This window comes from Salmo salar, chromosome ssa02 (assembly GCF_905237065.1).
Source record: "Salmo salar chromosome ssa02, Ssal_v3.1, whole genome shotgun sequence".
NCBI lineage: Eukaryota > Metazoa > Chordata > Actinopteri > Salmoniformes > Salmonidae > Salmo > Salmo salar.
The window spans coordinates 50,327,316-50,339,497 of NC_059443.1; the positions used below are offsets into that span (position 1 = coordinate 50,327,316).

The following is a 12,182-nucleotide window of genomic DNA, read 5'->3' on the forward strand; positions in this document are numbered from 1 at the left end:
ATTATAAGCACCACTATGACGTTTGATAGAACTACTAGCTCCGTGAACTGTAGCCTATAGTTAAATTATCACAATGTACTTGAAAATAACTAGAAACTTCTCCATTTTCAACTCTCATTTTCCAGCAAATACCATTTTAAACCTGTGGATGCATAAAAAAGGGACAATTTCTTCAGCACCCTACCTCGATACGCTTCAGGGAGGCTATGCAAGGTGCCAACCATACATTTTATTTTACAGCGTTTCAGGATACGGTCATTTAAAGGGTGTGAACCTCACACAGTGCCATTACATTCACTTCCTGAAACATTTTCCGCTCATATAGAATTTGCGGCACGCCGAGTTGTGACGTATAGCCTGGGCTACACACACTGTACTGTGCAGAAGTTTTTGCCATATGAACGTGGAGGTAAATTACAAAAGTATATCAAGAACATCGTCGCACATTCCGTTTTTAAAGACACGGTAAGAACGCACTGCATGCCTGCTCAGATCTTCAATCCAACAGTTTATTATGTAGGCTATGAAAACGAAAGCAAACTCATTTCAGTGTGCCGTTTTAACTAGAACTCCCTTGGATTTCGTCTTAACATTAAAATTATCTATTTTTATAATAATCATGACGTTTTCATCTATTGGAAACAACATTAATTATGCTGTTCTTCAGCAGTGGGGATTCCCCGACATTGTGGTGCTGCAAAGAGCGCATTATTCCGTCGCGGCTTTTTGTCTCTCTCAATATAACGTCAATGAATACCCTCGAACTGTTAATGCAATAATACAACATAAGACATGTTTTGCATATTTGTCCATTGTCTCATTAAGGATTTGCCGCGTACCATTAGCGTGGGCTGCGAGGGGGTTACCCCAAAGACAGAATCGCTGGTTCCATCAGCACTAAGCCACTAGGCTTGGGGGATTTTTGAAAGGGAGATTTTGATGAGACAATGCACTGACGACCAACGGTCCTTCATGGGTGCCGATTGAGAATTATAGGAATATTTGCTTGATTTAACATTAAACATGTTAGAAGATGGAAACTTTACCACACACTAATGCCTTAATGAACATCCCGACAAGCAGGGCTGTAAGCTAGGGTCTGAGTTTTAGTGAGGTCTGGAAGGACCCCCCACCCCCCCACCATTTCAATAGATGTTAAGACAGTTGAAGCTCATTAACTGCATTTCTATACAATTTAAAAACGCTATTTGGAGAACCTCAAAAATAAGTAAAAATGACCCCAGCCATTATAACATTGGTTGCTGTAGCGTCATTCACCTCAGTCGATCTACAAACATATACAGTTGAAGTCGGAAGTTTACATACATTTAGGTTGGAGTCATTAAAACTCATTTTTCAATCACTCCACAAATTTCTTGTTAACAAGCTATAATTTTGGCAAGTCGGTTAGGACATCTACTTTGTGCATGACACAAGTAATTTTTCCAACAATTGTTTACAGACAGATTATTTCACTTATAATTCACTGTATCACAATTCCAGTGGGTCAGAAGATTACATACTCTAAGTTGACTGTGCCTTTAAACAGCTTGTAAAATTCCAGAAAAGGATGTCATGGCTTTAGAAGCTTCTGCTAGGCCAATTGACATAATTTGAGTCAATTGGAGGTGTACCTGTGGATGTATTTCAAGGCTTACCTTCAAACTCAGTGCCTCTTTGCTTGACATCATGGGAAAATCAAAAGAAGTCAGCCAAGACCTCAGAAAAAAATTGTTGACCTCCACAAGTCTGGTTCATCCTTGGGAGCAATTTCCAAACGCCTGAAGGTACCACGTTCATCTGTACAAACAATAATGCGCAAGTATAAACAACATGGGACCACGCAGCCGTCATACCACTCAGGAAGGAGATGCGTTCTGTCTCCTAGAGATCAACGTACTTTGGTGGGGAAAGTGCAAATCAATCCCAGAACAACAGCAAAGGACTTTGTGAAGATGCTAGAGGAAACGGGTAGAAAAGTATCTATATCCACAGTAAAACGAGATCTATATCGACATAACCTGAAAGGCCACTCAGCAAGGAAGAAGCCACTGCTCCAAAACTGCCATAAAAAAGTCAGACTACGGTTTGCAATTGCACATGGGGACAAAGATCGTACTTTTTGGAGAAATGTCCTCTGGTCTGATGAAACAAAAATAGATATTGGCCATAATGACCATCGTTATGTTTGGAGGAAAAAGGGGGAGGCTTGCAAGCCGAAGAACACCATCCCATCCGTGAAACACGGGTGGCAGTATCATGTTGTGGGGATGCTTTGCTGCAGGAGGGACTGGTGCATTTCACAAAAAGATGGCATCATGGGGTAGGAAAATTATGTGGATATATTGAAGCAACATCAAGACATCAGTCAGGAAGTTAAAGCTTGGTCGCTAATGGGTCTTCCAAATGGACATTGACCCCAAGCATACTTCCAAAGTTGTGGCAAAATGGTTTAAGGACAACAAAGTCAAGGTATTGGAGTGGCCATTACAAAGCCCCGACCTCAATCCTATAGAAGATTTGTGGGCAGAACTGAAAAAGTGTGTGCTAGCAAGGTGTCCTACAAACCTGACTCAGTTACACCAGCTCTGTCAGGAGGAATGGGCCAAAATTCACCCAAATTATTGTGGGAAGCTTTTGGAAGGCTACACGAAATGTTTGACACAAGTTAAACAATTTAAAGGCAATGCTACCAAATACTAATTGAGTGTATGTAAACTTCTGACCCACTGGGAATGTGATGAAATAAATAAAAGCTGAAATAAATCTCTATTATTCTGACATTTCACATTCTTAAAATAAAGTGGTGATCCTAACTGACCTAAGACAGGGAGTTTTTTCTATGATTAAATGTCAGGAATTGTAAAAAACGGAGGGAATTTGGCTAAGGTGTATGTAAACGTCCAACTTCAACTGTAGCATATTAGCTATACAATTAGCCACTACACCTTAACTCACATCAACTCAGCACCGGAATTCAAAACTATAATTTTATATGTACAGAGGGATCTGTTGGCAGAAAAAGTATTTTGTCAACAAATAAGTTTGCTTTACAGATTTGTTGCAGTTTTACAGCCAATTTCCTGCAATTCTACACACTTTGCCATGTTTGTATAATATGAGTGAGAGTGACTACCAGAATGAATGTGGGCCCCTTGGAGGTCAGGACCCCTAGGTACATGCTTTGCGTTCCCGGTCGGTAATTCAGCCATGAAAGTTTAGCTGGCTAGACTAACGACTAATTTACCAATCTATAAAAGGTTAACAGTCATGGTCTAATTAAGTGACTGTCAGTCAGTGACAATGTATTTATTTGTATTCAAAAATATTACAGGAGGTCCAGACCTCGGTGTCCTCATATGTAGCTACAGCCCTGGTTATAAGTCCGTGTGAATAAACTCCTTAAAAAGATAGGTTTGTTTTACAATGTGGGGATTTTACATAAACCCCTCCCCCTATTTACTAAACACTTTCATGCACAAATGTTTGGCCTATATCTCATTATGGAGAGCTTTGAATGGGATTTTCTGAATGTCAAAGTCATGCAGGTAGTCAGTCAATTGCAGGACTTCTGGAATAGGAGTCTTTGTAGATGTACATTTGCATAGGTCTACAAACTGTCCAACATCTACCGCACACCTGTCAGTCTACAGGTTGGCATGGCAACAAAGGAGAGTGACCTGAGTGGATCCGGAGGACTCTCCAGGCAGAATTCGGGAGTGGCGGGACCGTGGGAATCGGACTTGACTGCAGTGCAGCACAGTTTGAAGTTTGTGAAGAAGCTGGAAGAGCACTATGTTTGTCCCACCTGTAAAGGAGTAGTTCTCAACCCACACCAAACTGGCTGCGGACACATCTTCTGCTACCGCTGCATCCAAGGGCTCCTGTAAGAATAGTAGTGATAATAAGACAGCCATTTACTGCATGTTATGTGTTCATATACATTTTTTGGGGGGGTATGATTTTGGGTCAAATCTATTTCAGTTCCAGTCAATCTAGGAGTTGAATCGAAATTCTATTTGTGATTTGAAAATGGTCCTTTCCCTTCTGAAGATTGTATTATTGTTTAAGTAAAAAATGTACCCAAGCTGACTGAAATCGAACTGGAATCAGCCCTCAATTACCAGCCCTCAATTGTGCAAGATCTGTCACAACTTAAAGGGGAAGTTCAGGATTTAGAAATTTGAAGTGGTCTTGTGTGGCTCAGTTGTTAGAGCATAGCGCTTACAATGCCAGGGTTGTGGGTTCATTTCCCACGGGGGGACCAGTACAAAAATGTATGCAGTCACTACTATAAGTCGCTCTGGATAAGAGTGTCTGCTAATTGTAAGTTAGGTGGTTCCTGAAAGTAGTCCAGGAGAAATGGTTTAGTTCTTTTTTTAAACAGCCACCACAAGACTGGAAATGAAAGCATTTGAGCATTGTTTTTTTGGTTTTTTTTAAACGGCCACATGACTATAAAGTAACATCAAACCAAATATGGAGTTAATTTCAGGTGATTCAGCCTTTAAATATATATTTATTTTAAATGCTCATGTTTGCAGTGGCTGTTTGATCTGCACTTGGAGCAGGGGTATAGAAGCAGCCCATGTCCAGGCAGTCGCACATGTCCTTGCCCAGGCAAGCAGCCATCCTTTGTACACTTTGTCCCCATGGTTGATTTGAATCTCTTTTAGCCCACCATGGGCTGGTCTTCCAAGAGTCCTTAAAGCTACAATATGTAACTTTTCGGGCAATTTGAACAAATTCACATGGAAATGTGAGATAAAGACCTGTCATCTCATTTAAATGAACTCTAATTAGCGGTAGATCTGTTCTAAGTTTTGTTTCTGCATCTTTCACTTTCGGTTTTGTAGACCAGCAAACAGCTGAACATACAATATTTTACTTGGTACAAGGATTCTCCACACTATACCTTGCTTATTTTGTCAAACTGAAATTAGGCGAACTATTAGATCCAGGAAATGTAAAAACATACAGAAATTTGGAAAAACTACAGAAGCAAAGTAAAAACAGATCCACATTCCTAATACCTTTACATATTACTAGTTACACCTGCCAAGAGGCATGTGCACATATTAATTTAAATACAACATTACATATGACAATAATCTCCTACCTATTCTAATTGTTCAAAAGGCTTTGTGAGTTAATCAAGTTGTACAATTCTGAATTTACTCTTTAATAATGTGTTAGCCCATTGAGCTAAAGGGCCATTCGTTGATACTGTAGGTAGCATATGTCATAAGTTAAAAGTCAGCAATCATATTGAAATGTGATGCTCTCTTTTGTGCAGGGAAAACTCCCCTGCCACCACCCCTGCCTGTCCTTTGGACAGAGGTTTGATCAAATCTGATGAGGTGAGATTAAGAAACCATGGTTCATTTGGGAAGAAAGCTAAATATGAAGAAATACTTTAGGCATACTTTATTCAGAATTACTTTTGCAGAGTACAGTTTTACTGATAACACAACTGATGTCTACTTTGTATTTTTATTGGTACACAAAAATATTTGGGGGTTTTACTTTTCATGAAACTTTAAGACACCCAACCTACTTCATTTGTAAGACAAACGATTGTATTGACAGAAATTAATCATGAGTTTCTTGAAATGTAAAACAATACTACACAATTGTTACCGTTTCCTGCAGGTTTTCCAAGACAATTGCTGCAAAAGGGAGATCTCAAATTTAGACGTTTACTGCACAAACTCCCCCAACTGCTCCCACAGAATGACATTATGTCGGTTGCAGGTAAATCCCACAAGACACCACAAGTACCCGATGTTACCCGTTGCTGTAGAAAATACGAGACAAACGCCAGCTGAAACAGGACTGTAAAATAAATCATTAACAAATGCTCAGACAGCAACATGACTAAACATTTGATACATGTCAGGCTCTCCCCTTCCCTCTCTTTCTCAGGAGCATCTACAGACATGTCAGTTTGAGTCATTGCAGTGTTCCAACGCAGGCTGCAGTGAGATCATGCAACGTAAGGACCTGCAGGAGCACCTCAGAATCAGCTGCTCCTATCGTATGGAGCCCTGTCACTACTGCAAGCATCCTTACACATGTTGCCAACTCGAGGTGAATGCCAGAGGAATTGACTGTTTTATAAGTCTGTTTTAATTTGTTCTTACTCTTGCAATGGTCAGGGTTTAAGTTTTCTGATATAAATGAGGACTTTCGATTTGCCGTTGTATTTGGGATTTTCTAAGATGGTGGAACGGTCCTCAGGTTCAACATAGTATTTTTACTCTGTTACGAAACCCATAACTAACCTACTGATATTGCTGCACCCGTTATGTCTAGGTGTCTTAGGCCTAGGTAACCGGATTTAAGATGTGCATATACAGTATGTGAGAAATCACTGTATGCACCTAGGTATTGAATGCATGTACCCAGGACACAGCTACCTTAACTTAGGTCCAAGGCCAGCTCCGTCTTGATCTTTTGGTCAGCCAGTCCAAGCTATTATTATTTGTTCAGATGGTGACAAAATAAATATGTACAAAAACCAAACTACGAAAAGGCCTGCCCATTCAAAGAGGTTAACTAACACAAAGAAACAAACAAAAGGCCGGCTGGGGGGCTTCTGGCCTCTCTTTCTCTTAGACTGACAATCATTTTAATTGGCTGCACCTGATGTGTTTCTCAAGGCTTAGCTCAGCATCTAGATCTGATTGCTGCCACCTGGGGATGGAATGTGGAAGTGTATCCTGGAAATGTGTCGCCTAACTCTGTGCTAACACTATGCTACCCCCCATATCATAACAAGTAATATTAAGGAAGTGGATTGTCCTTCAACTGTGTTCCCCCTCTAACCCTTGGTTGTACTACATTTAACCAAAGATTATTTTTACATAGTCTGGGAATTACGTATAGTAATTCTCCCAACAGGTGGCGCAAGTGACTTGAATATATGTTTGAATCCCTCACCCTTACTTCAGTCTCTTAACAGTTCACAAAACTACAAGTGCCTTTGACAACACTTGATCGAAGTTCTTTTCAGTCTATTATGATATGATACTGTAAGTCACTAAGAAGGAACATCCTTCTTAATAATCCCTTATTATTTCTGTTCGGACTCCACCAGGATCATGAGAGGCATTCATGCCCAGAGGTTGAAATCAAGTGCCCCAACAAATGCTCCCAGATGATTAAAAGATGCATGGTGAATATTCAGATATGACCATAATATTTGTTTTATTTGCTAAATGTATTTTTTGAAGAGACTCATTTATTGTTTGAAGAAGGATTTTCTATATTCCTTGACATTTTGCCACAAGTACGTACACTGATTGTACAAAACATTAGGAACACCTACTCTTTTCATGACAGACTGACCAGGTGAATCCAGGTGAAAGCTATGATCCCTAATTGATGTCACTTGTTAAATCCACTTCAATCAGTGTAGATGAAGAGGGGGGGGCGACAAGTTAAATAAGTATTTTTAAGACATGGATTGTGTATGTGTGCCATTCAGAAGCTAAATGGGCAAGACAAAAGATTTAAGTGCCTTTGAACGGGGTAGGTGTCAAGAACTGCAACGCTGCTGGGTTTTTCACGCTCAACAGTTTGTCTGTATCAAGAATGGTCCACCACCCAAAGGACATCCAGCCAACTTGACACAACTGTGGGAAGCATTGGAGTCAACATGGGCCAGCATCCCTGTGGAACACGTTCAACACCATGTGGAGACCATGCCCCAACGAATTGAGGCGGTTCTGGGGGGAAAAGGGGGTGAAACTCAGTATTAGAAAGTGATCCTAATGTTTTGTACACTCGGTGTATAATACACTGTACAGCTGTTTGTAAAACTGTATGAGTGTGTAGAGCTAATTTGGTTCCTGCTTCTACATCTCACCCAATCTCACTTATCCTTCTTCGTCTGACTTCTCTTCTCTATTCTCCCCTCTCTTTTTCACCTTTTTATACCCTCCCCCTCACTTTCCCTCTCTGACTAACACCTCTTTGCTTTTAATGTACTCTCTCTCTATCACACAGCTTGAAGACCATGCTAACCAGTGTCCTGAGGTGCAGACGGACTGTGTTTTTAAGAAATATGGCTGCTTTGTCCGGGTTGGTGGACATATTCTCCCACTCTCCGTGCTTTGGAATCCAATTCTACGCCAAAGGATATCTAGTTGTAGTCGGACAATCTCAATTTTTCGGTTGGGCTGGAAGCTCCAAAGTCGCAATGATTGCATTCTCAATGGGTCGAAGTCCTTATTCGACCCTCTTGGATGGGTAGTGGCTGACACAGATGTCGTGTGGTGATAAAACAATGGCCTTGTAACAATTCACTACAATAAGAAATGTCTATACGGTCTCCAGAATATCTGTCTGAGAGTGTCAGAATGAACAAAAATATATACGCAACATCCACGATTTTACTGAGTTACACATAAGGGAATCAATCAATTGAAATAAATTAATTAGCCTATGGGTGGTCATGGGAGGGCATAGGCCCACCCACTTGGGAGCCAGGCCCAGCCAATCAGAATGAGTTCATCCCCACAAAAGGGCTTTATTACAGACAGAAATACTGTCCGGGTGGCTGGTCTCAAACGATCCGCAGGTAAAGAAGCCAGATGTGGAGGTCCTGGGCTGGCGTGGTTACACGTGGTCTGAGGTTGTGAGGCCGGTTGGACGTACTGCCAAATTCTCTAAACAACGTTGGCGGTGGCTTATGGTAGAGAAATTAACAAAATTATCTGGCAATAGTTCTGGAGGACATTGCTGTAGTCAGCTTGCCAAATGCACGCTCCCTCAAAACTTCAGACATCTGTGACATTGTATTGTGTGACAAAACTGCACATTTTAGAGTGTCTTTTTATTGTCCCTAGCACAAGGTGCACTTGTGTAATGATCATGCTGTTTAATCAACTTCTTGATATGCCACACCTGGATGGAGGCGGCTGGATTATTTTAGAAAAGGAGAAATGCTCACTAACAGGAATGTAAACAAATTTGTGCACAAAATTTGAGAGAAATACGTTTTTTGTGTGTGGAACATTTCTGGGATCTTTTATTTCAGCTCATGAAACATGGGACCAACGCTTTACATGTTGCGTTTATATTTTTGTTCAGTAATGGTAATAGGTGTTTATATGAACTAGTCCTATACATTACAACCAAAAGACACATGAATTTGTCTTGGTTCAACAACAGCCTTACCCATCGTGACAAGTTAATGTCAATACAGTATGTATAATGAGTGTTATAATTTGTATGTCATTGTTTGGCATATCATTGCTAAACATGTCTAGACATGATAGGCAGTTGTATGGCAACAGATGATTGCCATACAACTAATTGTTATTTCTTTCTGTGTGGACAGGAGAGGAGAGCCCAAGTTCAAGTTCATGAGGAAACCGCTCTCAATGACCATATCCTCCTGGTTCTGGGGAGCAACACCAAGCTGGAGACACAGGTAGGACCAATCACTACCCAGAACCTTTCTCAAGTTAGGATTCAGCCCTTATAGTGTCTAGATCAGTGTACCAAAGGGCAAGTTGCACCTGGAGACTTTGACCATTCCTCTGACCCGGCAGATGGCAATCCTCCAGCAGGAGGTGCTGCTGAGGCACAAGGAGCTCCAGGAGAGGAGCCGCCAGGTCAGCGGTCTGGAGAAGGAGGTCCGCCCGCTGGCCCAGCAGGTCAGCCGATGTGACAACACCCTGTCTGCAGTACAGGTAAGAAGCATGTAACAAACTTCAAATAAATCACAGTACTTTGAAACAACACTGCATATAACTGTTGCCAGATAATTTTATGTTAATTTCTCTACCATATGTAACCAATACAACACCCAGAGGCCTGGCAGGTCTAGCGGTAATGTTTCTACAGTGTAGGTATAGGTTTGAATCTGGCCTACTGCCCTTTGACACAGCCGCTCTCCATCTTTCCCCACTTGCATCTTCTCTCTGTTTAATAAAATCTGAAAATACCTTATAAATATTTATGGAAATAATGCACTCTGTCTGCAGTACAGGTAAGAAACACTGCTGTTACTGTTAATGGAACCCAAAGCAGGAATCATTCATTCACACACTGCACTTAGTAGAATCCTTTGGTCATAGGAATCAAAACTTTAAGATTCTCATAAGAGAGACTACCTTGATTGTGTTTGAGGGCATGCAACAGAAAACGTTTTAAAACATTTTGTTTGGTGCCTAATGATTATGAACACTACCCAAGTAAATAGCAGTACTGAAAATAAAGTGTTACCGTTTTCTGGTCGTCCCTGTACAGAGGTCTCTGGAGGAGCAGAGGGACCACATCTCAAGCGTCCAGCTCCAGCTCGTGGAGCTGTCCAGTGTGTTTGGCCCTGGTGTGGCCCGGGAGGAACTGGGCCAAATCAGAGCGTCCCTGGACGCCCTCAGACAGCAGGTGTCCGTCACGGAGGGGCTCAAAGACCACCTGGGTGAGTGGAGGAGGTCCTTAATGGTCTGGGTGAACTAAAGGTGGATTAGAGATCATTATTATGGTTTCCACCGACAGTAAGTCCATGAAGTGTGAAAAGTGGGTCTTGTGAAATGTAACTGGCACTGGGTTATTTGAATTATGGTAAAACTGCCTCTGTCTTTGGCAGCATATTCCACAGAATTCAAGTAACTCAGTGGTTACCAATCCCGGGTTACTGGAAAGATGCAAGACTTTTAGGGCAATACGCTAAAGTCTCCAAGGCTTGTAACAGATTATGGAAAGACTCAAATGTTAGGCCAATGATCTTAAGTCTTTAAGGCTTTTAAGCGATTATAGGCAAATCATTAACATTGTACTGACATTTATTAAAATCACTTGTGGATTAATTAAAGTATAAAAAATTCCATCTCCCATCTTTTCCCCCAGGGGAGTTGAAGGAGACCTACATGCGCCACTCGCGCCTCCTCAGCATCCATACAGCACAGCTGGAATGCAACGAGAAGCACTTTAGAGAGCTCGAGTCCACCTCATACGATGGCAAGCTCATCTGGAAGCTCCGCGACTACCGCAAGAGGAAGGAGGCCGGGTCTCAAGGCCAGGGACCGTGCCTGAGCAGCGCGCCCTTCCACACGGGCCGCAGTGGCTACAAAATGGCCGCCAGGGCCTACCTGAACGGCGACGGGGCCGGCCGGGACACCCACCTGTCTCTCTACGTGGTCCTCATGAGGGGTGACTTTGACCCCCTCTTGCCCTGGCCCTTCAGACAGCCTGTGTCATTGTCAGTGCTGGACCAGAGCGGCACCAACAACCACCTGACTATGAGTTTCAAACCCGACCCAGAAAACACTAGCTTCCACCGGCCTGGCTCGGCCGCTGCAACCTCCAACGCCCCCACCAACGTGGCCTCTGGTTTCCAGTGCTTTGCCTCGCATGCCCAGCTGGAGACACCCAAGAACGCCATATACGTGAGAGACGATACGCTCTTTGTTAAGGTCAAAGTAGACACGAGCGGTTTGGAGGACTTGTAGAGAGGCCTTAAAGAACTGGTTCGAGATCATTTCAAAAACAGTTAGCTAATGCTACAAAGCTCAGTGCAGCTGTACTCCAAATTTAGCAAAGTAAGCAAACAGAAAGTGTCAGCAAGTCCATGCATTTTTCCCCAGATACTGAAACGATAAAGCAATACAGATATTTCAGTGAAGTATTTACATTTTTTATTGCTTTAGCCTTGTCTGCAGACTGCTTGTATGTGTTCCCTGAGGATTCCAGTGTTAATGCTCCCCACAGATATTGCATTTTGTGTTAAAGTCCTACAATCTATTAATTGTCAATTGATGACAACTCAGGGATTTTAATGGACAGCTGTTAAAAAGTAGTTGATGTTATTAAAATACACTTTAACAACTTTACTGAATAAGCCAATATACCGTACATGTTGAAGGTTTATATAAATGATTGTAAATTATTTAGAAATGTAAACATTATAAAAGTAAGAATGCTTATTCATAAAAAATATTATAAAGTGTTACCATTGAGTGAATTGTTTCATGCTTTTTTGATTCATGAATTGAATGAATGTGTTTTTCCTTAATCATTTATAAACAAAACGTATGTTTCTGCATTGTTTTAAGTAGTTAGGGAAACCAAATGTGCTTGTTCTAGTAGAGTTGAAGTGACATTATTTTGAATGCTATAAAGTAAACAAAATTATTAAATGGCTATTAAAATAAAATAACAATTCAAATGTG

The 12,182-nt window shown here is 41.4% G+C and overlaps 1 protein-coding gene across 3 annotated transcripts; it reads left to right on the forward strand.

Annotated features, from left to right (window-relative positions):
* The first annotated feature begins 278 nt into the window (after positions 1–278).
* On the forward strand, positions 279–12,182 carry LOC106585043 (TNF receptor-associated factor 5). Of its 3 annotated transcripts, none has more exons than XM_014170798.2 (11): positions 279–465; positions 3,647–3,886; positions 5,297–5,360; positions 5,653–5,754; positions 5,926–6,090; positions 7,100–7,177; positions 8,011–8,085; positions 9,347–9,439; positions 9,561–9,701; positions 10,261–10,432; positions 10,861–12,182. In XM_014170798.2, the coding sequence occupies exons 1-11, from the start codon at positions 398–400 to the stop codon at positions 11,460–11,462; spliced, it is 1,800 nt and encodes a 599-aa protein (XP_014026273.1). In that variant the 5' UTR covers positions 279–397; the 3' UTR covers positions 11,463–12,182. The 3 variants fall into 3 exon arrangements, with proteins under 3 accessions (XP_014026273.1, XP_045561393.1, XP_014026281.1); XM_045705437.1 differs by having other exon boundaries at positions 9,576–9,701; XM_014170806.2 differs by having other exon boundaries at positions 326–465; positions 3,654–3,886.

Coding starts and splice junctions, on each gene's coding strand:
- LOC106585043 (XM_014170798.2), top strand. CDS start 398: ATGAACGTGGAGGTAAATTACAAAAGTATATCAAGAACATCGTCGCAC. Junction 7,178..8,010: donor AGATGATTAAAAGATGCATG/GTGAATATTCAG, acceptor TCTATCACACAG/CTTGAAGACCATGCTAACCA. Junction 10,433..10,860: donor GGGGCTCAAAGACCACCTGG/GTGAGTGGAGGA, acceptor CTTTTCCCCCAG/GGGAGTTGAAGGAGACCTAC.